At 36.5% G+C, this 25,785-nt stretch overlaps 5 protein-coding genes across 5 annotated transcripts in view; 4 read left to right on the top strand and 1 right to left on the bottom strand.

The window, feature by feature from the left end:
- LOC129799205 (integrator complex subunit 4) overlaps positions 1–25,785 on the bottom strand; it is a 252,861-nt gene that overhangs the window by 61,579 nt on the left and 165,497 nt on the right. The window lies entirely within an intron of this gene.
- Positions 109–4,781, top strand: LOC129799212 (acetylcholine receptor subunit beta-like 2). The gene is made up of 5 exons (XM_055842903.1): positions 109–324; positions 388–1,333; positions 3,798–4,036; positions 4,094–4,203; positions 4,392–4,781. The coding sequence occupies exons 1-5, from the start codon at positions 252–254 to the stop codon at positions 4,578–4,580; spliced, it is 1,557 nt and encodes a 518-aa protein (XP_055698878.1). The 5' UTR covers positions 109–251; the 3' UTR covers positions 4,581–4,781.
- On the top strand, positions 10,095–12,650 carry LOC129799211 (acetylcholine receptor subunit beta-like 2). The gene is made up of 5 exons (XM_055842902.1): positions 10,095–10,309; positions 10,374–11,319; positions 11,609–11,847; positions 11,905–12,014; positions 12,200–12,650. The coding sequence occupies exons 1-5, from the start codon at positions 10,237–10,239 to the stop codon at positions 12,416–12,418; spliced, it is 1,587 nt and encodes a 528-aa protein (XP_055698877.1). The 5' UTR covers positions 10,095–10,236; the 3' UTR covers positions 12,419–12,650.
- On the top strand, positions 15,546–20,538 carry LOC129799226 (ras-like protein 2). The gene is made up of 4 exons (XM_055842923.1): positions 15,546–15,804; positions 16,392–16,479; positions 16,547–16,758; positions 19,715–20,538. The coding sequence occupies exons 1-4, from the start codon at positions 15,730–15,732 to the stop codon at positions 19,910–19,912; spliced, it is 573 nt and encodes a 190-aa protein (XP_055698898.1). The 5' UTR covers positions 15,546–15,729; the 3' UTR covers positions 19,913–20,538.
- On the top strand, positions 25,218–25,752 carry LOC129799228 (hypertrehalosaemic prohormone). The gene is made up of 2 exons (XM_055842925.1): positions 25,218–25,370; positions 25,433–25,752. Exons 1-2 carry the CDS (start codon positions 25,308–25,310, stop codon positions 25,604–25,606), a joined length of 237 nt encoding a protein of 78 aa, XP_055698900.1. The 5' UTR covers positions 25,218–25,307; the 3' UTR covers positions 25,607–25,752.

Raw genomic sequence — 25,785 nt, 5'->3', positions numbered from 1 at the left:
TTTTCTGTGGCGGGAAAAAGCTCAGCGGAGCTTTCCACCCCTCTCGAGAGCTTTCGCAGCATCTGGCGCGTGGAGCAGGAGAATTGGGATGGAATGCACTATGCATGCGCACATCAAACGGATTCTCCGTGGAAAGGATATCGATTGAGAATCACTGAAGTTGGGAGTGAATTTTCTTCATTCTCTTGTGGCACAAGTTTTCCTGTGCTTCCGGCGGGGATTCTCTGGGCTTCCTTGAGGTGCTGTGAAGTATGTTTGGCGGGAGATTTGTGTTCTGTTTTGTTGCACTTCTGGTTCTCAGTGAAAATGTTTGTGGGCATTTTGGTGAGTGCGTAAAAAGGCGCAAAGGGTAGAGGGAAGAGTTCTTGAAGTATTTTTTCTGAATAGATATTGAACAAATAGAAGCCAATCCAGACGCTAAAAGGCTCTATGATGATATCCTGAGTAACTACAATCGTTTGATTCGTCCTGTGGTGAATCACACGGAGACTCTGACGGTTTGGCTAGGCCTGAAGCTGTCGCAGCTGATTGAGGTGAATCTGAAGAACCAGGTGATGACAACAAATCTCTGGGTGAAGCAGAAATGGTTTGACTACAAGCTTCGATGGGATCCCGAGGAGTACGGTGGAGTGGAAATGCTCTATGTTCCGAGTGAACAGATATGGCTACCGGATATTGTCCTCTATAATAATTGGGATGGGAATTATGAGGTGACTCTCATGACAAAGGCCACTCTAAAATACACTGGGGAAGTTTTCTGGGAACCTCCGGCCATCTACAAGTCTACTTGCGAGATGAACGTCGAGTTCTTCCCTTACGATGAGCAGACGTGCTTCATGAAGTTTGGGTCCTGGACCTACAATGGTGCCCAGGTTGAGCTGAAGCATTTGGATCAGGTGCAAGGGAGCAACCTTGTGCTGATTGGTATTGACTTGTCAGAGTTCTATCTCTCTGTAGAGTGGGATATCCTGGAAGTGCCAGCCAGTAGGAATGAGGAATACTATCCTTGCTGTACTGAACCTTTCTCTGATATTACCTTCAAGATGACCATGAGGCGCAAAACACTCTTCTATACTGTCAACCTGATTATCCCAATCATTGCTCTTACATTCCTCACTGTGCTGGTCTTTTACCTTCCCAGTGATTCTGGGGAGAAGGTTACCCTCTGCATCTCGATCCTCGTCTCGCTCACTGTCTTCTTCCTTCTTCTCGCTGAGATTATTCCTCCGACGAGTCTCGCAATCCCACTCCTCGGGAAGTACCTTCTCTTCACCATGATCCTTGTCTCACTATCCGTCTGGACAACTGTCTGCGTCCTCAACATCCATTTCAGGTGAGTAATGAACTTTAGAAAAATGAATATAAAAATGGTTTTGGAGGGAAAGGGTGAGGGAAACATGAGGGTCATGTTAATGTTAATGGTCCTCCTTAAGTCCCAAGTCTCTATCTCTAACCGTTTGGGCTGTAGGCATAGTAACGGCCTCACGGACAGATGGACAGACGCACAGACGAACAAAAAAATGATCTTATACTTGAATTTTGAATTTAGACCTAAAAGATCCTAAAGCGATCTTCAGACTAGAAATTTAGCCTAGTTCCGAAGGTCTCAAAATCCTAAATAGCGTGTAATTGTATTGATTTTTGAGAACCTAATAGGTCGCTTATCTTTAATAATCTAATCCTAAGTTATATTTTTTTTTAAAATCGTGATGGATAAGAAATTACAGCAGTTAACCCATATGGCTAAGCCTTAGGTCTGAAGCCCGTATAAGATCTGAGATGAAGCTTTTACCGTCGACACTTTAAATTAGGCTTTAAAAGCTTATTCGTATTAGGTTCTTTTTTTACCTTCGAAGATGATCGTAAGGATCGTAAGGACCTTTCAATTAAACTTTTAACCTGAAGCTTTTAAGACGAGCTTTTGATGTAAATCATTATCCTTTAACTAAGTATCAAAAAAATTCTTTAATTTCTAAAATAAGGCCTATACTATATACTAAAAATACCCCAGAAAAGCTATCTGCAAGCTATTGAGCAGATGACTGAATAAAATTCAGGATGTTGCCTTAGAGTTCCTTGGTATCGATCGCAAATATCTTCCTGAAGCGGCGAAAGGTCGACAGGCGTGGGCTTCTAACTTTGGTGTCCTGGGCTCGCAACCCCAATTGGAAAAAAACGGTTGACAAGAAACGAAAAAAGACCTAAACTTTTAGCTTCGACTCTTTAAATCAGGCTCTTTAAAAACCCATTCGTATTAGGTTCCTTTTAATTTCGAAGATGATTGTAAGGATCTTTTAATAAAATTTTTAAGCTGAAATTTTTAAGACGAGCTTTTGATGTAAATCATTATTATTCGACTGTGACAAAAAAAATTAATCATCTAAAATAAGGTCTAAACTTAGATAGATTCCCCAGAAAAGCTATGCAAACCATTGTGAGTAGGCTGCCTAGAGGCAGACATACGACAAGGTGGCTAATTCAAACTCAGGATCTTGCCTTGGAGAGCCTTGAGATCGAATCCGAATATCTTTATGAAGTGGAGGATAGACAGGTGTGAGCTGGCTGCTAACCTGGGTATCCTGGGTCCGTAATCCTGATTGCATAGTTGAAAAAAATTAAAAAAAGGCCTAGAGCCTAAACTTACAATTTTATTTTTTTAATCTTAGAATTTCAAGAATAATTTCTTCTGGAGAAGAAGTTATTCTACTATCCTAATACGGGCTTCAGACTAAAGTTTTAACCATGTGGTTTTATTAATTTAATAGAAGTATCCTTTTAATAAGAATTTCGCAATAAATTGGCTTAGGACTAGATATTAGGCGAATTTGAAATACCTCTTAAAATTTCTCGTTATTTAGGATTTCGAGATTTTCGGGAACTAGTGTAATAGGGGGTTTAGACTGGAGGTTTAGTCCGGTTTCTGGATGTCTCGAAATATTAAACATCAAGTAAATATCAATTGAAGTTTTCTCAAAAATCATTCTTGATGGAAAAATTAGATTAGCTCAGCCAACTCGCTAAACCTTAACTCTTTCCGGACCGCAGCATATGCTTCAAGACCAATGCGCCATTTTTTAATCAAAAATTTCTCAGCTCCAGGAATTAATTGAGGTCCTACAAAACATATCTTATATTTGGACATCCTTATAGTTTGTAATCATCCACAAGAATCGTAATTTTATCAGTCCTGAATAATTAAAAAACATTGTTTTTCACTGAATATTCATATGCTGCTTTGGGTACTCAGAGTCCCAAAAGAGACGAAAGAGTTAAGCCTGAAGCACGTAAGAGCCTCCAATCTGAGAAACCCTTGTAATGCCTCTTAGACAGACTTACAACTTAGGCCGAAAAACCGCTTATTGGGAATCTGAACGGAATGTAGTCTAATCATTATTTTGATTATGATTACGTTAAGCTGTCATTCGGCTTAAGTCGCAGGAGATATGATTTTTCAGTAACTTAATAAACTCTTCAATAAAGACTTAAAAATACTTACCATGCATTTTGTTCCTTTTACTATTAAAAAAATAATAAATGACTATAAAAAATGGTTTCGTAGGGGAAGGATGAGGGAAACATGTGGGTCATGTTAATTTTAATGGTCCTCCTAAAATCCCAAGTCTCTATCTCTAACCGTTTGGGCTCTATGCGTAGTAACGGACGGACGGACAAACGAACAAAAAGACTGATTGTGCTTGAATTTTGAATTTAAACCTAAAGGATCAAGATCCTTAGATCTTGATTAAAGGATTAAAAATCTTTATCATGCACATCATGCATTTTAAATTTACTTCCAGATCGCCTTCCACCCACAATATGTCTCCGATTATGCGACGTGTCTTCCTGCAATTTATGCCAAAGCTCATGATGATGCGCAGGACCCACTACAGCCTCCCGGACTACGATGATACTACTCCCAGCAACGGCTACACCAACGAAATCGACGTCAGGGACAGTATCAGCGATTTTCCAGGAGAGTATAAGGAAAACACTGATGGAAGCTGCGACAATCTCGGACATCATGCCCATTCCTCAGGTAGATTTCCTCATTTTCCCCGCCCTTCCTGAAATATTAACTTTTCTTGGATTCTAGTGGAGTCTGAGCAGATGTTCCCTCGCCAAATTACTCCCGAATTGATGCAGGCAATGAAGAGTGTCCGTTTCATTGCTCAGCACATTAAGGATGCCGATAAAGACAACGAGGTGAGAGATTTATTTCTTTCAGGCGGTAGAGAACCCCGTAGAGACCATTTGTCGATTGTGGATGTGAATAGTTTAATCCTGATGGTAGAATTCCTGCAAGTAAAATCCCCTGAGGAGTCGATGTATTGGCGCGAAAAAGTCCGTTTGAATATTTGATAAGATCATTTTGTGGTAATTTCCTTTTCCAGATTGTAGAAGATTGGAAATTTGCGTCTATGGTTCTCGACAGATTCTTCCTCTGGGTATTCACTCTTTCCTGCATTGGCGGGACATTGGGGATAATCTTCCAGAGTCCTTCGCTGTATGACATGCGTTCTCCAATTGACAGGGAGATTGTGAAAGCTTCCTCCAGACCTTTTACATATGCAACCGGATGACTGAGGAACATCAAATGGCCTCAATATATCCTCAAGTTAACGTAGTTCATAGTTATGGAGCATAGGACAACTCCTAAACAGCAGTTCTAGTACAAAAGTTCTCAAAGTACAAAACATCGACATTAATTTACAATTCCTCAAAGAAATGTATTCTTGTTCTTCTTTTATTAAGTTTCATAATATAAATGTTCAATGGAAGAACGCAATTGTTTTTACTGGGTTTTGGGAAATTCGAGAGAGTCTTCTGGTGTCTACTGATCCCATCGACTTTTGTAGCATAATGAAATTCTATGTTTAGAGATATACAGAATCATCGATCTTCAAAGAACGTTTTAAGAATTTTTCTTTGCGGCTCTTTTAGTTCAACTCTTCATCAACATTTAAGTTTGTCATCGAAGGAGTCATCTTGTATAACGCTATTCTTCATCCTCACCATTCGGGGAATTCCTTTAAAGAATCCCGGAAACTTGGACCGGTTCATTTCTGTCTTTAACAGATTTAATTGTGGATCTTATGTTATTTTTCCTATTGGTTCGTTCTTAAGATAAAATCCCTCTCGCCTGTTATAATTCCCCCAATTGTGTCTTAGCTAAAATAGAAAGTATGACAGTTTGTAGTGTAATTTGATTGTAATGTAATGTAATTTATCATGCCTGTGATGAGAATTTGAGAATATGGAAAAAAATGTGAGAAATACATCTAGAGGGGAATTCTGTAACGCTCTGGCAATGTCATATGAAAAATGGGGTTCGAATCTTAGGAGAGTTTTTTTTCGAAAATGCGATTCTGTAGCCGTGACAATGCCATTTCAGCTCACGTGGCATTGTCAGAAGTCACATATTTAAGATTCTTGGCAATTCAAATGACAATGAATTTTGTTAAACAAATCAACCAAGACGTACTGTATTTTCATAAATTCATCAAGTGAAGGGATTTCATTAAAAATTCAATGAATTGCATTTTCGAACTCATATGATATGACAAAAAAAGCTCGAATGGCATTGTCAGGTTTCGAACTCACGCGTGACAATGCCACGAAAATTACAGAATTCTCCTACTGGATTTTGATTTTTTATTGGGGGTCACCAAAGACCGAAAATTGATATCTCTTTCCGGTTAAACTCCAGGACCGTGATAAGATGAAAAAAAGTCGATTGTATAACGACTCTCTCTTTGATTTGATAAATAAAAAAAAATAAAAAAAAAAACAAGAGGAATGAACAGGAAAAAGAATCTAAACGACAAAATAAAATGTTAAATGCTACCCACTGTAATAATGCACTGTTATGTTATGGAAAATCTCCCTTGATGTAGCATGCCGAAGATAAAATCTTCTTTCGTCTGTTATAACACCTCAAGTGTGTCTTGGCTAAAATCAGAGCGGAGCATTCTCATACATATTCCGTGCAAAAGTATGGTATATTTTTTCTTAAGTGATTTTTCAGTTTTAGTATAAAACCAAATGCAATCATTTTAAAACTTTTACCAAATGAAAGAGTATCTAATGTTATGTTATTGGGTCAAAATTTATAATTTATAACAATAAATAAATAAAATTTATAACAATTCCTAAAACCTATACAAAAAAAGACGTAAAATTCGCAATTTTTTGAATTTTTCTGACAAAGTTTCTCTTTGTAACACCAGGAACATTTTAAATTCAATAAAAATATATTCTCTATGTGCCTACCATTTCGTGTTATATTTATTTTTGTGGGATCTAAGATTCAAAAATTATAAAGAATTTAAGAAAAATGTACCATTTCTGAATTAAAAGGGACAGATAATCCTAACCGGCTTATGTAGGTGAGATTCTTAACGTGAGCTAACTCGGAGTGCATGCAAATTCGATTTGATGCTGAAGTAGGGAGACGCCATTCAGTTATCTTGAATCAAATTCGTGAAATTATACAAGTTTTGTATTTAAACCAAAATGTCAAGGATTTGGATGAACTGACAGAAAAGTGTTATATGGGTGAAATGTAGACCAGAATGTTCTCTATAATTTTGCCGTAGAACTTGAACTCATCGACTACTCAGAAGCCAAGATAAGCGAGGTTTTTTGTTTCTTAACTCGTTTTTTCGACCAGAGTGCCCCAAGTAGTCATTTGTTGAACTTCAACTATATCAAAGAATTGTTGTATTTTGTGGGACTTTCCATTTAAACCCCTATTTTAAGTGTCTTGGTGGAGTAGAGGCAGTCAAATTGGCATCTGAGTGATTTCAAAGCGTTATTATGGGAAAAATCAATTTTTTCACACTTAAACGGCAAAATCGGAGTGATAGCGTAGTCTGAGCGGAAAATGATGTATGGACGAAATGTAGAGACAAATGTGCTCTACAATTATGTTGAAGTAATCATCAAAATCGGTTCAGCGACAGTCGATATAATTGAGGTTATGTGATATTGAAATTGGTTTTTCGACTGTGGCGCCCCTGGTGTTGGTCCCACGAAGTTCAAATATTCTAGAAAGTTATAGAATTTGGTGAGATCTTTCGTTTAAGCCCTCACTCATCAAAATCGGTCACATAGAACCGGAGATATGATTTTTTGAATTTCGTGAACTTTGACCCCTCATATCTCCGGTTCTATTGAAACCACAGCGCGCATACGCACCATTTTGGAAACGTCCTAGACTGGACTACAACATACTAAAATTTCATTAACTTGCACAATGCCGTTTTTGAGAAAAGTGACTTTGAATTTCGATGAATTTTGACGCTATCACAGCGCCACCTGTGGTGACTTTTTGAACTTCCATCTGAAAGTGCTCATCGAGACGAAACCAAAAAGGTAAAATTTAGGTCGCTGTGTTAATTAGAACCGGAGATAGAGGCCGGTCAATGTTCGAACTTTGACCCCTTATAGCTCGGGTCAGGGGTTATGGATCGACTTAAGGTTTTTTTTTGTTTGATAGGTATAATCAACGGCTACAACATACTAAATTTTCAGCCCGATGCACAATGGAATTTTTGAGTTATTTAACTTTTAAGATTTAAAAATTTTCTTTTTAAAAAAAGCGCCCCTAGCGGTGGTTTTATGAACTTGCGATGTTAGAAGGGGAAGTGGCATTTCACGAGAGCTTTCCAAAAAGCCCTCACTTTTTAAATTCTGACAATTAGAACCGGAGTTATGGCCATTTTAAGAAATTTTTTTTGGACCCTTATAGCTCGGGTCAGGGGGGTCGGGGGACCTTAAGTTTGATATTGATGGAAAGCTCTAAGGCCCAGCTATAACATACTGAAATTTGAGTCCGCTGAATGCCATAGGGGCGGAGCTATTGAGAAAACAAAAAAAGGGGGGTCTCCAAAATGGCGGAAGGAGGGGTGGGGGGTGGGGGGTCTATGCACCAAGTTGCAATTTTCACCCGATATATAACCTTTGCCGAAAACCGCAAGTCGATATCTTTTTTAGTTTAGGAGCTATTAAGCTCCAAAGAGCGGCCGGCCGGCCGGCCGGGAACGTAAAATAGCCACATATGTATATATTCGTGATCAGGAAGTGCTGAAACACATTTTGGCCAAATTTGAGGTCGATCGGACGACATGAAATTTTGTTAGGATTATAGTAGGTGAGATTGTTAAGAATCTCACCTAATATTCCATCCGTTAGTTAATCATCCTAGGCTCTTTATAAAATATACTAGATTTTATTTTAATACTCGGGAGAGAAAACGATTTTCTTTTAAAATAAAATTGCTTGCTATAATTCCGTCTGTAAATTCTTCTTGCTTAATCTTCCAAGCTCATAATCATAGGAAAAATCAATACTTTCAATACTTTTTTCAAATAGTAGACACGAAAAAAGTGTGCTCAATGATGAAGATGGGGAACCTACGGCTGAACATTTTTTTAGCATTTTACTGTTCTCAAGTGCTTCTGCATTATCGGCTTCTTCTTTGTATTGGTTCCTGTCACGACTATTTCGTGGTTTTATAACATGGCTTAACCCTTATAACAACAGACAAGACCGTCTCAAGATAGTCTTCACAAAAATCACATTTACTGCGATTACAAAGTTTTTATGTATTTAAAAGTGCTATAGTGTCCTCGGTAATAGTCTTACTAACATCTTTTGAAAGTTTGAACTCATTTTGACTCTTCGTTTTGTTGCTATTCCCAGTTTTGTGTGACAGGTCAGAGAACAAACAACAAAAAATATTTGTGCAAAAAAACTCATTTCCAATTTCCATAAAAATACCGACTTAAAGTTATCTGACCAAAAATATATTTATTTTTTACTAAAAGATATGTCATTCTACTTTGTATATTTTATTTAAAAAAATTGAAACAAGTAAAAATGTGAATTTTAGAAGCAAAGAGTTTCAAAAACTTTTTATATCTTCTTACTTAGCGCCTAAACTAAAAGAGATAATGTAGAATGGATGGTGTTATCAACTTTATTGGATCCTATCCTAGAAAACATAGTTTTAGAACTTTTATTCGCATATTAAAGAAAACACTGTTAGAGGGTTAAGAAGACAGTCGTGACAGGAACCATTATAAAGAAAAATTGATAATGCAGAAGCACTTGAGAACGGTAAAGTGCTAAAAAAAAAAGATATTCAAGCAAGAGGAAGATTTCCCTTTTCATTTTTCATTGGAAAAGCACCATGAGGAAAGAAAGTTTTCGTTGATTTTTAATAAATTCAACGAGTTTGAGATCCCGAGATGTTAAGAATTACCAATCGAGAAATTTTGACAGCGCCACTCACGGGAAAAAACAGTGCCCTCATGCGGAAGAAAAGACTATCAGGATAATTGAAGAAATAATTAGAATTAGGAAACAAAGTTGCTCTAATACGGGTTTCAGACCTAAGACTTAGCTATATGGGTTAACTGCTCTAATTTCTTATCAAGTACGATTTTTTGGAAAAAAAATAACTTAGGATTAAACTATTAAAGATAATTAACATATTAGCCTCTCAAAAAGCAATAAAATTGCTCGCTATTCAGAATTTTGAGACCTTCGGCAACTAGGCTAAACCAATGAAGACTGCCTAACGCACTAAAATGCGATTTGTAAATTTGATCTCGATGGAAAGTTTAATGAAAAACTTTATCTAATAATATAAAAATACTAAATTATTGGGCAAGAAGATTAACCAGAACTTCCTGGCCCATTCTCCAGTAGAACTTTTCTTTTTTCTTTAGATCAATTACTGGACAAAACCGTCCCAGCGGATGGAGACACGAAAAAGGCGTGCTCAATGATGATTAATCTCGGACGTTTCTGCACCGCAGACAGGGCTGAAGATCGTCCGGAGATGGTGAAAGTCCTGTCGTTCTTCGACACCAAAATCTGCTTGTGATTGTTAGCTGCATTCCGCAAAGAATTCCTTCCAAATGTTGCAGATATTTTCTGATTTTTTTGATATAAACAATTTTCATAGCAAATCTGTCTTTTTTTTTGTGGCGGGAAAAAGCTCAGCGGAGCTTTCCACCCCTCTCGAGAGCTTTCGCAGCATCTGGCGCGTGGAGCAGGAGAATTGGGATGGAATGCACTATGCATGCGCACATCAAACGGATTTTCCGTGGAAAGGATATCGATTGAGAATCACTGAAGTTGGGAGTGAATTTTCTTCATTCTCTTGTGCACAAGTTTTCCTGTGCTTCCGGCGGGGATTCTCTGGGCTTCCTTGAGGTGCTGTGAATTATGTTTGGCGGGAGATTTGTGTTCTGTTTTGTTGCACTTCTGGTTCTCAGTGAAAATGTTCGTGGGCGTTTTGGTGAGTGATGAAAAGGGATTGTAGGGCGGATGGAAAAAAATTTAAAATGTTTTTTTCTGCAAAGATATTGAGCAGATGGAAGCGAATCCGGATGCCAAGAGGCTGTATGATGATCTTCTTAGTAACTACAATCGTTTAATTCGTCCTGTAGTCAACAATACGGAGACTCTGACGGTTTGGCTAGGCCTGAAACTGTCGCAGCTGATTGAGGTGAATCTGAAGAACCAGGTGATGACAACAAATCTCTGGGTGAAGCAGAAATGGTTTGACTACAAGCTTCGCTGGGATCCCGAGGAGTACGGTGGAGTGGAGATGCTATATGTTCCGAGTGAACAAATCTGGCTACCGGATATTGTCCTCTATAATAATTGGGATGGGAATTATGAGGTGACCCTCATGACAAAAGCTACTCTAAAATACACTGGGGAGGTTTTCTGGGAACCTCCGGCCATCTACAAGTCCTCTTGTGAGATTAACGTTGAGTACTTTCCTTACGATGAGCAGACGTGCTTCATGAAGTTCGGGTCCTGGACCTATAATGGTGCCCAGGTTGAGCTGAAGCACTTGGATCAGGTGCAAGGGAGCAACCTTGTGCTGATTGGTATTGACTTGTCAGAGTTCTATCTCTCTGTAGAGTGGGATATCCTGGAAGTGCCAGCCAGTAGGAATGAGGAATACTATCCTTGCTGTACTGAACCTTTCTCTGATATTACCTTCAAGATGACCATGAGACGCAAAACACTCTTCTATACTGTCAACCTGATTATCCCAATCATTGCTCTCACATTCCTCACTGTGCTGGTCTTTTACCTTCCCAGTGATTCTGGGGAGAAGGTTACCCTCTGCATCTCGATCCTCGTCTCGCTCACTGTCTTCTTCCTTCTTCTCGCTGAGATTATTCCTCCGACGAGTCTTGCAATCCCACTCCTCGGGAAGTACCTTCTCTTCACCATGATCCTTGTCTCACTATCCGTCTGGACAACTGTCTGCGTCCTCAACATCCATTTCAGGTGAGTAATGAACTTTTGAAAAATGACTATAAAAATGATTTTCGAGGGGAAGGCTGATGAAACATGAGGGCAATGTTAATTTTAATGGTCCTCCTAAAGTCCCAAGTCTCTATCTCTAACCGTTTGGGCTATAAGCATAGTAGCGGCCGCACGGACAGACGGACAGACGCAAAGACGAGCAAAAATACTGTTCTTGTGCTTGAATTTTGAATTTGAACTAGATCAAGATCCGATCTTGAAAAGTATTAAAAATCCTTATCATGAACATGATGCATTTTGTTACTTCCAGATCGCCTTCCACTCACAATATGTCTCCGATTATGCGACGTGTCTTCCTGCAATTTATGCCAAAGCTCATGATGATGCGCAGGACCCACTACAGCCTCCCGGACTACGATGATACTACTCCCAGCAATGGCTACACCAACGAAATCGACGTCAGGGACAGTATCAGCGATTTTCCAGGAGAGTATAAGGAAAACACTGATGGAAGCTGCGACAATCTCGGGCATCATGCCCATTCCTCAGGTAGATTTCCTAATTTTTCCTGCCCTTCCTGAAATATTAACTTTTCTTGGATTCTAGTGGAGTCTGAGCAGATGTTCCCTCGCCAAATTACTCCCGAATTGATGCAGGCAATGAAGAGTGTCCGTTTTATTGCTCAGCACATTAAGGATGCCGATAAAGACAACGAGGTGAGAGATTTATTTCTTTCAGGCGGTAGAGAACCCCGTAGAGACCATTTGTCGATTGTGGATGTGAATAGTTAATCCTGATGGTAGAATTCCTGCAAGTAAAATCCCTTGAGGAATCGATGTATTGGCGCAAAAAAGTTCTTCTGAATATTTGATAAGATCATTTTGCGGAATTTCCTTTTCAGATTGTAGAAGATTGGAAGTTCGTGTCTATGGTTCTCGACAGATTCTTCCTTTGGGTGTTCACCCTCTCCTGCATTGGCGGGACATTGGGGATAATCTTCCAGAGTCCTTCGCTGTACGATATGCGTTCTCCAATTGATCAGCAATTGAGTGAGATTCCAATGCGGAAGAACAACTTTATGCTTCCTCCAGACATTATTCGCATGAAGCTGGATGACTAAGAAGCATCAAATGGCCTGAGAGTATATTCTCAAGTTAACGTAGGTAGATCATAGTGATGAAGGAAGTGGAATTGCTTCTTAGCATAGGATAACGCCAAAGCAGCAATTTCCACGGTTTCCAAGCACCAAAAGCTATAAAAGCACAAAACATCGACATTGATTTATAATGCCCCAAGAAATGTGTTCTTGTTCTCTTTTTATTAAGTTTCATAATACAAATATTCAATAGAAATGAGTTATTATTTTTTAGTTTTTTGGGAAAATGGAGTGTGTCTGAGCTGAGTTCATTTGCCAGAATTTTCTGTCTTTAGAAAAGCTTCTCGCAGAAGGATAGATTTGGGACTGTGGACAGAGGTAAGTTATGTTGAGTTTTGTGATATTTCTCCTATTGGTTAGTTTTTAAGACAGAATCGACAGAATCTCCCTATCGCCTGTTATAATTCCCCCAAGCGTGTCTCGGCTAAAATAGAATGTATAGGACAGATTTTTTACTTGACCATTTCAGGACAATTGGATCACTGTTGACCCAAAAAATGTAAACGATGTAAACGAGGCCATTAGGAAACACTCTTTAACTGCATATACCATTCCTTCCCCCATCCATCTGTTTAATAATCCCAATATAGAAAGAATTCCTTCGCACAAATATAGTTATTGATGCACTGAATTACATATTATTAGTACAACTTCTGTAGACAAAGAATTGAGAATCATCTTCAAAAATTTGATTACAATATCAAAAAAAAAAAAACTCACCGCACTAATGCAAATAATAATTCACCAATTATTCATGACACAAAAAAAATCGTACTGATAATGAGGATATTTATCTTTCTTTCACGTTCCAACAGATCTGAATGAGGCGAAAAGTGAAATATAAAAAAGGAATCCTATATAAGTGCATCTAAAAATTTAGAAAATTATTGATAACGTTATTAGTTAAAAGTAAAATGTTCTCTTTTCGTATGGGGGCTATTAGAATGGAGAGTGGGGGAGATGATGGTATGCATGGACAAAAAGTTCAAGTCATACACTGACCTTGTACAGAATTACATTAAAATCGTTTTAGCAGTTCTTGCGTAATTCGTTTTCAACATATCGATTTATCCGAATAATGTAAAGGCTTTTTTACAAGAAATCTCACCGTTTATCGTCCTGGGTGCCGGCAATTTTTTTTTTAAATTTTATGTCAGTTACCTATAAAAAGCACCTACTCTCGCTTTTTTATAAAGCTGAACCAGCACTCATATCGACCCTCAGAATATATGAGTCGAATAATTCGATTTTTTGCAAAAATCGTTTTATTCGTTTTTTGAATACTTCTTTATACCATCTACCTTCCCTGTGAATATTATACTTGGAAGATAATTATTTTCAATGTTATAGAGAAATTTTAAATCTCAAAAATCATATACAGTGGGTGTCAATGGTGTCAATAGTTTGTTGCCTAATGCATGTTTGAGAAAACAAGTGAAAAAATGATAGAAAAAAAATACTTATTCAATTTTTTCCTTTTTGCAGATGAGTTCCCTGTGATCCAGAGATATTATTTATATTTTTCAAAAAAATAGTTAATTTTATTTCATATCAAAAATAATTGTTTTCTAAAAGTTGGTCATTTTTGAAAAGTCAAAAGTTTGTTGCCTCATTTAAAAAACTAATTCAAAATGATCAAAACATGCAACCAACTTAATGTAAACCGATTGCATTATGAGTTTATGTCATTTGAGAGGCAAATAGTGGGTTTGTACATTTTTAAAGTTGTCAATAGTAAATATATGTATATAAAAATGATGATAAATAATATAATTGATCATTCTCCCTTTTGAGAAATAGTTTTTCTTGGAAATTTTTAGAAGTTTTTATTGAAATTGTTCCCAGAACGCCCAGAATAGAAGTTCCAATCTTTCCTAGCTATACCAATTGCTAGCCAATTCCTAGCTATTATACCACAGGGCCCGTTCGTGGCGATTCCGGGGCCGGAATTAACCTTTGGTAAATTTTGGGGAACTTGGGGAAAACATACACTCTTGGTGAAGAGAAAATTCTTTATGAATCATCTTGGAAATTTAAGAATGATTTAATTAAATAGTGATTTTTTCTAATTAAAATGTACAGTAGACTCTCTCAAATTCGGGCATATGGGACCGAAATGTCAGCCGAATTAGACAGAAATTCGGGCGACAAACTTTTTGAAATGCAACGATTTTTTATTCATGTGCATATAGATATTGAGTTTACACACTCATATATAACGTAAATTGCATGAAAATCCCTTAATAATGCAAAATCACATCAAAACTAAGACAAACCATGCCAAATTTGAGCATATTTGATTCATTTGATAATCATAATAAAACTTGAAAAATGACACAAACTTTTTTCAAATTTAACCGCTGCCCGAATTAAAAAGTAGCCCGATCTTAAAAGAGCCGAATTTGCGAGAGTCTACTGTATGATTTAATTAACCCTTTAACGACGAGACACTTTTTATGGACTGAAAATCAACAATAAAAATTAAACTGAGGAACATAATCAATGATAAGTCTTACATCTAACCTTGGAAAGTCCAACAGAGTCTGATCTGGTATATTTTGTGCTTCTATGAACGATAGGGACAAAAATAGCCCAAAAATTTAAGTAATTTTTCTGACAATACCAATGAATAATATTTTTCGCTTTAATAAAAAATATTACGTATGAGTAAGTTTTTTTTGCCAAAAGTGTTTTACTTAAAAAAAAATTGGAAGTATAAAAATAACTAAAATCAATTATGAATTTGAGAATTTAAAAATTCGTCATTTTTGAGCTTAAATATTTACTACATAGCAAATAGCTAGAGATTTGCAAAAAAATATAGTAGATTCCTTCAACCTTATTCTTTACAAATATGTACAGACATAAGAAAAAAATTACTTTAGGTAGTCAGGAAAAATTATTTTCTTTATGGGACACCGGTGTTCCAATCGTCCTTAAAGGGTTAATTTCAGTTACTGGATATTTGAATTTAGCGGGATGCTGAAGTATTCAGCGCCATCTAGTTGCTAGTCCCTGCAAACAAGATTTCAATTGGACATTTCCTCAGATATTCCACCATTCCTTCGGACAAAATCCGCAAGTTTCTGCTGCTAATTTTTTAATGGGGCGAATTGTCATTCGCAGTGTGCGTGTGTTTGTTTTTGCAACTTTTCCTGTAAACATTTTTCCACAGACAATTTGTGGCATTTCTTGAGTAAATATTGCGTGAAAACCCATCCCAATCGTGCCAATATTGTGTTCTTGTGCCGTGAAAATTCAGTGCCATTGGGAAAATGTCTCATTACAAATTAGTCGTTGTCGGCGGGGGCGGAGTTGGAAAATCCGCTCTAACAATCCAATTTATTCAGGTAATTTATCAATTTCCCTTGCGTATTTTGGCTATTTTGGCTTTATTGCACCCCTGGGCATCACCTGGGTGGGTAATTTGATGGAAAAATTGGGGCCGGATGGGTGAAATTGGGCAAAAGCTTCCCATAAGATGCCCCCGTGAAAGAGAGTGAGAGTGGAGAGAGCGACGAACTAATACAATTGAGCCTGAAATACATGAGAATCACGAGCATTTTGAACCTCGAACGCGCCCCCGCGCATCCAAAAATAGCCAAACCGTGGCGGGCAATGTCGAGAGACACCCGGAAGGTGAGGCAAATTCATCAGGATGGAGCATTAGCATTGGCGAGAGATGCATCTCTGTGGAGCTCTGAGGATGATTGATGTGAATCTCGGCCGGAAGTGAGATTTCTGAGTCACTTGGGAGGTGCCGGAGTTGCAAATCCCACTCGAGACGCACACATGTGCACGAATTATTAAGCAAAAATAGCAAGACAATTGTGTAATATCGTGATGTGAATAATTAAAACACTCGACATTCCACCATCTGGCCAATTTGTCGGGTCAAGAATCTTCCAGACATTTGATTGGGGCTTTTTTCTCGTAGAGCTACTTCGTCACTGACTACGATCCCACCATTGAGGACTCCTACACGAAGCAGTGTGTGATTGATGATGTTCCGGCAAAGCTGGACAGTGAGTTGATGCTCAAGGATTTACCTGGGAGCTGTCCTTGAATCTCTCTGCTCTTGCTCTGTTTCAGTTCTCGACACAGCTGGTCAGGAGGAATTTAGTGCCATGAGGGAGCAGTATATGAGGTCAGGGGAGGGATTCCTTTTAGTCTTTTCCCTCACGGATCACTCGAGTTTCATGGAAATCGCCAAATTCCAGAAGCAAATACTCCGTGTCAAGGATCGCGATGAATTTCCGATGATCCTTGTGGGCAACAAGTCAGATCTCGAGGCTCAGCGACGGGTAAGTGCTTTCCAATTGGTTTCTTACTTTCTTCCAATCCGAAGAAAAACTTCCGCGTGAAGTTCAATCACCTTTCAATCAGAAAAATAGGGGAGATCGGGGCTGTTCATACAGCAAATGAAGGTCTAATAAAAATGAATTAACTCAGCTTACTCTTAATTCTTTCTAAAATAAGCTGAGAGATCCTTGTCTGATTTTCGCTTCCTTTTAAATATTTTAATTTAAAAAAAAAGCATTGGTTGGTTACAAACGATAAGACGGCAGTGGCCGTTATTACACAATCATTGAATTCCTTGAACGCACCTATATCCGTCAAAATTTTGCTTTCAAGAGCTCTAGCTTAAAAACAGTGTTCGAAATAAACAAAAAAGTAAATAAAAAAATAAATTCGAAGCTAAGAACGAAAAATTAAAATAATTCTTAGTTTTCCCGAACAGAACTGAAGAACGATTGATTCTAATACAATTCTGTGTAAAATGGTCGCTGTGATCAGCGACTGATAGTCCTGGCAACAACCATTTTTCGGGTTCCGAAATTTTTCACATGCCACTGGGATCAGCGAAAAAGTAATTTTTCATAAATTAAAAAGCAAACGCACTTTAATTGTATGAAAAGTGAGAAATAAATGAGGTTTTTATTACAATTATTTTTAATGCTCTATTTAGCGTAAAATTATGGTTTAGAATTTTTTTTCGATTGAAATGATTTTTTTCGGGCGCGGAAATTCCATTAGAAATTTAGCATAAAATTCCGCTCATTTGTATGGAAAATCAAATGTGAAACGTCCCCGGAATATTCTATGGAAAATTCCAGAAGTTTTCCTATGAATTTTCCATCTATTTTACCGCAATATGTCCCTTTCTTGTAGGAAAAATTCCTACTTATTTCCTAGCGAAAATCCAAGGAATAATCCCCATAGTAAACTTCCGCGGAAATTCCATTGGAAATTTTGCGTCAAATTTCGCTCATTCCATGGAATTTGGACGCTAAATTTCTGCAAAGTCTTCCATGGAATTTTTCCATGGAACATTTGAACAGCATTCCATGGAAATCTAGCGTCACTTTCTAGTGGAAGTATATTGAAGTATATTCGATGAGTGTCATGCAACGGTAGGGTCCCGTTGAGGACATTTGTAATATAAGCCTCGACTCAAATAAATTTATAGTCAGTCACCTCCCAAACTCTGCCTTTCACTCTTCTTGTTACGTCAGTATGGAAAGCCAAATGTGAAACGTCCGCGGATTCTAATGGAATTTTCCATGGAATGTTCCAGAAGATTTCCTATGTATTTTCCATGGATTTTACCGCAACACGCCTCCTTTCTTATAGAAAAATTCCTGGTTGTTTCCTGACAAAAATCAAAGGAATAATTCCACGGAAAATTCCACTACCTTCGCTTTCCTGCTAGAAAATGTTTGTGGCGCTACAAAATAGATTAATTATTTTGCTCGCAAATTTTATGCAAAGATCTTAGTCATTTCTGTGTTACCTATAATATTTATTAATTATGCGACGCTGCGTTTTGTGTAGATAATAGTAAAGTGATAACTTCAATTTTTACTGAATTTTACTGCTCGAACTTAACAAATTTTTCCACCTCCCAAAATTTCCACCTTTCTCTCCCACGAGACCACTTTTCTTAACAAATCTTTGCGTTTTAGATTCTAAGAAATGGTGTTACGCTGTTTTCTCGTCTGTTCGTCTGGCTGTCGCCAGCTCTAAGGCCAAACGGTTATAGATAACGACTTGTGACTTGGTAAAGATTAATAGATGATCATTGTAAAAGAAACAAAAATATATTGGGGAGAGGCTATCAAGAAAACGTGTCTTAACGGTCTCTAAATTAAATCCTTGACATTAAATTCTTTCAAACACTATTTATTTACATAGTGTAACGATTTAAGAAAAGAATTTTCCAGCCAGAATTAAAATCAGACAAGGTAATGTAGGAAAATATTATCAAAATGGGTTCAATGTCAAACTTTCCGTGCGTAGCTTCATGCAAAAATTTTGCTTGATTTATAATATAAGTGGGTTAAAAGAAGTAGTTGCACGTATTTCACCATTTTGAGTAGGTTTTACAAGTGTGACAAGAAACTTTTGGCCGATGAAAAATGCTCGGTTTTGGGAAAATAAATATTTTTTGAATATAAAATAAAAGAATTAAATTTTTTAAATACATTAATAACATCTATGGATTACAGGCAACTCATTTGCAAAAAGAAAAATTTAAAAATGTTATGTCTTCTGTAACTTTTTCCACCTGGTTTCTCGAACAAAGCTTTGTCAAGAAACTTATGGCCGATACTGTAATTTTGTTTCACTGCTTCAATGAAGGGAAAGTGTCTCGGATTAATACAAAATGAAGTGTTATCCGAGATAATTAGTTTTCGTTGGATGGATTACGATAAGAATTTTGTCTCTGTTCTAAACATTTTTTAGGGAGATTTTTTTTTCATATTTTGTTTCTAAATCTAATAATAATAGTATGGTAAAAAGAATTTTGATAATTCAATCTTCTTCAAATCTACATTATAATTTTTATTAACCCTTGATCTGTTTTTAAGGAAAATAAATGTCAGAAAGGATTAACGATGTAATTTTAATGAAAAATGAACATGTTTTTTTAGCACTTTACTGTTCTCAAGTGTTTCTGCATTATTGACTCATCTTTGTGTCGGTTCCTTTCACGACTGTTTGTTGATTTTAGAACACGACGAGGACAGGGGAGGGGAGAGTAGTCGTGACAAGAACCAATACAAAGAAAAGTCGATAATGCAGAAGCACTTGAGAACAGTTATGTATCAAAAAAATGTTCAGAAGAAATTTCCTCTTTTCAAATTTGTTCTAAAGTAAATTTTAAAATAATTTTAAAATTTCATTGATGTTGGAACGCTTTGTAACTAAAAAAGAAAATGAAATTGAGGGTGATTTCCGTGATTGACCCTTTTTAAGGTCTCCCTGGAGGAGGCTCAGCAACTGTGTCGTCAGCTGGGAATTCCGTACATCGAGTGCAGTGCCAAGCACCGAATCAACGTGGATCAGGCCTTTCACGAGCTCGTGAGGATCGTGAGGAAATTCCAGGAGGCTGAAAGGCCATTCTTCGAGGAGAAGTACAAAAGGAGAAACAAACGAAAGTGTTGCATTCTCTAATTTTTGATGAAATAACTGACGCACAAGCGAACTTTTTTTTTCTCTCAAATTTTTAGCAGAAAGAAAAAAAGTCTTAACTTATTAAGAATGAGAAAAAAAATACAAACAGGTGCTTAATTAATATTCTAAATATACAACGGATGCTACAAAGTGCATCCCTCACTTCGAATTACTGCAATATTACACGCGTACGTGGAATCATTTTTACTCTCCTTTTTCAATTCAAAATTCAAAGTGTTCTTTTTGTAATGTTTTCTTCTATTATTATTATTATTTTAAGAGAAAAGAGAAGAACAAAAGGATATTGAGACATTAATTGTGCGCCGTGAGCAAATAGAAATTGTGGCATAATTTGCTATATTCTTCCTTCTTAAGCATAGAAAAATTTTCAAAGTGATTTCGTAAGGAGAAAAAAATAATTTTAATTGCAATTGCACAATATTTCTTCCTCATAGTTTTTTTTTCGAATAAATGTTATACTTTTAAGTAACACTGCGACATAACTTTTTCTATTTACAAACGATAATTTCTTAAGCTTTAATGCTGCAATGTCAAAAGGAAACAAATTGTAGTCGACAAGAACGTGAAGATCTTTTAACAATAAATAATATTTTGATGTTAATAAATGGTAAATTATTTTTCATTTTTCTACTGTTGCTCCTCCTTTTAAAGATTTGCTACTCATCAATTCTTTTTCAGCACAGGAAATTTTACCCAATTGCTTTATTGACTTTTCACAACATTCGAAGTTCGCCTACCTGCCATCAGTGGCGCTAGTGTCGCATGAAGGAATCATAATTTATTGCAGATTTTTAATCGTAACTGCTATTGGTTATCCGAGATTCTTTACAATCTGAGCTTCTGTGGCTCGCGGTGAAATCCGACCTCGTCAGATTGGGCTCAAATTTGGGATTTGAGCTAAAAATTGATTTTGATGTCTGTCTGTCGTATAAGCACTTCTGGAGAGAGAACGGAGAGAGATATTGGCAAGTGGTTTTCGGCAAAGGTTAAATGTCGATATACCGCTAGAGGTAGGTGATGTCAGGTCCACTCCCCCACGTTCCCTTCCGCCATTTTGGAATACCTCCAAATTTTGTTTTGAAAATAACTCAACCGCTTATCGATCGATCTCAAATTTTGGTATGTTATAGCTGTGCCTAATACCTTTTGATTTAAAAAAAATTAAGCCCCCGGACCCTCCTGACCTAAACTAGAAGGAGTCAAAATTCAATAATAACATGGCCATATCGGCCATATCTCCCTTTCTAATTGCCAGAATTCGAAAAAATTCGGTGTTTTGGAAGGCTCTCTGTTCAAAGATGAACATGGATACATAGCATTTAAATTTTAAATAATTTTTATAAGAAATTGTTTAATGATTAAATTGGGTCACTTGGCAATGGTAAAACAAAACATGCAATCAGTCAGCAAGAATTTAGTAAATTCTTGTTGGTTTGGGTCATATTTTGATATTGAATTCTTGAAGAGGGATATTAAAATGTGTATAAAGTCTCGGATTAAGAAAAAAGGACTTATGCTGATTTTTCAAGTTAAGATTAAGGACAGAATCACATTGACAATAAAATGCTCACCATGAAAGCCTCACCGTATTTACTTAGATAATTTACGCATTTTCATTGCAAGGCTTACGCAAATTCTCAATTACCGTCTTACCTTATCTCATACTCGGTGGCACTAGGTGAAAATAATATAAGAAAATTGAAGAAATAAAATGAAAATAGATAGATAGATAGATATTTATTTCATCATTAATGACTTAAAAGCGCAGTACATATTTTGTTTTCGATTTGTATCTGCGGCGAAAATACGATAAACGGTGAGGAAAGAAACTGTACCAAAAACTGTAGCAAAAAAATCCTAGTTTTTTTAATCGAATTTTCGTTTTATTTATTAAATTTTCTTATACTATATTCTCACCTAGTGTCACCGAGTATGAGATAAGGTAATACGGTAATCGAGAATTTTTCGTAAGAATTGCAATGAAAATGCGTAAATTAACGAAATACGGTGAGCATTTTATTGTCAATGTGATTCTGCCCTAAATCCGTTTTAGTTAATGGGACATAATTCTAAAGATTAAACCAAGAACAGCTGCTTAGATCCATGAGAACGTTTTTGTACATTTGTCTAAAGGGATAAAATAATCAAAATCGGTTTTGAAATGGATCAAAGAACAGAAATTCCTTGAAGAACAGTCCCTCAGTGGAGACTTTTATTCAAAATATCTAAAGATATAAGGTCTTAGTAAAGGATTTTATTAATCTTTTAATAGAGTAAAATTCGTTAAAATTGGATTATTTTTTTTGCCTTGACAAATTGTTATGTCTCCGGCACATCTTTTAGATCAGGAAAATTTTATAAAGTCGAAATTTGCATCCCTTTCACTCTCAAATTTATTGCATCAGTCTATCGTCTATCCCATTTTTTTCGCACTTTTCCTCTTCTTTTAAACATCATAACAAATTAAATTTAGCTCGATCGAATTTGAAGCTCGAAAGAATGAGATAGACATACGCAAGATATTTGAGAGAGAAAGGGATGTAAATTTTGATTTCATTAAAATTTTACTGATCTAAAAGGTGTGCCGGAAGCATTATGCACTCGGCACACCTTTTAGATCGGTATAATTTCATGTAATTGAAATTTACTTCACTTTCGGTGGTGAAATTTACTTCACCAGTCTTTCGGTCTCAAAATTTAACTGAATTAAATTTAATATCGTGTGGATGTTCAAAAGAAGAAGAAGAAGAATGCGAAAGAGTAGGATAGACATATGCAAAGCTTTTAAGAAAGAAAGGGATATAAATTTTGACTTTGTGAAATTTTTTTTGGTCGAAAATTTTAGATCAGGAGAGTTTCTTGAAATCAAAATTCACATCCCTTTTGTTCTTAAAAGCTTTGCATATGTCTATCCTACTCCTTCGCACTCTTCTTCTTCTTTCAAATATCAAATAAAATTGAATTTAACTCAATCGAATTTGGAATCCGAAAGTATGAGAAAAGTATGCAAAGCGTTTGAGATTGAAAGGGTTGCAAATTTTGATTTCATGATATTTTCCTGATCTAAAAGGTGTGCCCGAGCCATTACTAACTGACATCATTTCAATTTTGACTTCGTTCTTAGTAAATATCCTGGCTTCACCGTTGGAAATATAGGGCGAAATTAGTAGTGCTCCATGGTGCTCTAACGGCGTTATCACACTTGCATTTAGGGGAAGTGCTTATAATTTTGGACAGTCTGCATATAAGCATCGATATCCTAAGTTTGAAGTGCCATATTTTCAATACTAATTGACTTTTCTTGTTACTCTCTTTTCAGAAGGATTGTTTAGAAACTTGGCAAGCTATTTATCATCTCATTTTTACTAAAATTAGTTTTAATACGTTTAAAAATGAATTGATATGTAGAGGTGAATTTGACTCTTATTTTGGACAACTTGGTTATTAATTTTTACAACTTGTCTGTAAATTTGGACAGATAATCCGCCTCAACAGGATGCCCATTGTTCTTCATTTTATGAACCAATCTTACCAAGTCCTCTTCCTGTTCATGTAAGGGAAACGTAGAATGTCACAAGAAGCCCGGAAACTTTCCATATCATTCATTAAAGTGAGTTGACTTCGGTGCTCCAAGTACGTGCGGATTCGCTCATTCCCTGCCCTTTCCGGGAGCCTTTCAAGGCATTTCTCACTGCATCTCTTTCGTAGAGATGATGCTCCTTTATTTCTCCAGGCATTTGTCCAACCTAGTCATCACAAAAGTTAAAACTTCACGAAATTTCGTGAGAAAAACACCTGTCCAAAATAAGAATCATCACCTCACTGGTGAATGTCTTAAAAAATTTCCCATTTTTCACACGAAAAATATAATTCACAAGGCAAATCTCACTTCAGGTCAAATGTACAAATCATCAGTAACGTGAATCAACACAATATTCAATGAATATTCAATAATATCACTCAAAAACAGCGAACAAACTTTGTTAGTACTTCACCAAAACTAAATAAGACTGAAGTAAGCCACGAAGTTCTGTCATATTTCTCGTAAGCAATTGCTCACACTGAATTTTCAACAAAGCAATTTCAACTCAAATCATATTCAAATTTTAACGTATTTAGTGTTAAAATATTCCAAAAAGAACAAATATTTAGATAGAATTCATTATTCATCAAATATTGGAATAAAAATCCATCATTTTAATCAATTTATTTTTAGTGTCCAATGTTATCCTCAAAGTGTCCAAAATAAGAAACTGGACAAAATTAGAAGCATTTCCCCTAATTGTCATTTGTGAGCGCCCAAATATGTTATTTGTGTCTTTGAGTCACTTAATATTTGGGGTTTTTCTATTTATTGATAAAGAAGTGGACTTAGCCTGCAAAAATAAGTTTAAGTTTACCTAAAGCATAAATATTTTTCACATTAAAAAATTAAAGAGGAAATCGCATTAATTTTTCGCATTAATGCTATAAATCAATATATATCAAATTTTGCGGGCCAAGTCTACCTTTTTATCAACAAATAGATCAAATTTTGAATATAAAATGATTCAAACAGACAAATTACACATTTGGACTCTCACCAGCGACAATTAATGTGAATCATATTAAAATTTTAATGTGTTAGTGTGATAACACAGTAAGAATGCTCTTTTGGAAAATTTGGACAATCCCTTATTTTTCCATTACGCATCATTAGTTCTCTTTCAAGAACAAATTGTATTTATAGACTGTTTTGTTATCGACGTTAAAAATAGGCTAGAGGGAAATTAATTAGATAAGAACTATGTAAATATATCATCCCTTTACTCAATTGTGGCTTCTTGGGATGGTCAATTTTCTACAAATCCACAAGATTCTTGACTCACAAAGATTTTTAAAGTCTAGAAGACTTTCTCTAAAGTACATTTTCCTTGGCTTTTTCATAGGAAAGCCTCAGCTAAAAGTGACAAATTTCCAAGAAGGGATGCTCAAGCAATCCACGTAAGATTCCTCCGAGGTTGGGCTTTAGGTTAAAGGGGTTAGGGATGGAAACAATCTCAGTGTTTTCGTTTCTTTTGATTAATTACACAATCTTCAGAAGAAATTGTATTTTGTTTCTGCACAACTTTTTTGTGGCTTCTTGTGCGCCTTTTTTCCTCTGTCGCACTTCAATTTGTTCTTGAAAGCGCGGGAGTTTTTTTTGCCATGGAAGAAACCCTAAGTGCGCGAGAGTGTCGTCATAAGTCCTCAAGACTGGACACTATATAAAATGTCCTGCCTCGATGGATTGTAAGTTAGTTTTCTGCACAATTTATTCCAAGCATCATCTCTGCTTCAGCAGACGTACTTTGTGATAGCAAAAGTTATTTAGCGAGTTTTAGTGAACAGTGCAATGACGAGAATTCTGATCCTGGCTGTCCTTCTGACCTCTGTCCTCATGTGTGTCAATGCTCAAGTAAGTGAAATCCTAAAGAATTTATAGGTGGTGGATCCTAGTGTCACAATTGGGTTTTGCAGCTGACTTTCACTCCCGGATGGGGAAAGCGAAGTGATCCCTCGGTCCATAGCTCTCCAGGAGCCATGGCCAGCGAGAGTCGTCTTCCTGTGGACAATATGGATTCTCTGGTGCTCCTGATATACCGCATGATCCAGAATGAGGCTCAAAAACTTGTGGATTGCAATCAGAAATGAAGACAAATGATGAGGAGTGTGTCGGAAAATGGGTGATTGAGATCCTGGCAAGACTTCCCAGATGCTCCTGCTACCTCCATGGACAGAATGAAGCCCACAAACAGTTTATGTATAGATTGTCACTAATATATATTGAATTATTTGGATATTCTGGCATTCTGTTATTTGGACAAACGACT

The sequence above is a fragment of the Phlebotomus papatasi genome, chromosome 1, assembly GCF_024763615.1.
Source record: "Phlebotomus papatasi isolate M1 chromosome 1, Ppap_2.1, whole genome shotgun sequence".
In the NCBI taxonomy this organism is placed as follows: Eukaryota; Metazoa; Arthropoda; class Insecta; order Diptera; family Psychodidae; genus Phlebotomus; species Phlebotomus papatasi.
This window is presented reverse-complemented; position numbering and strand designations above follow the sequence as displayed.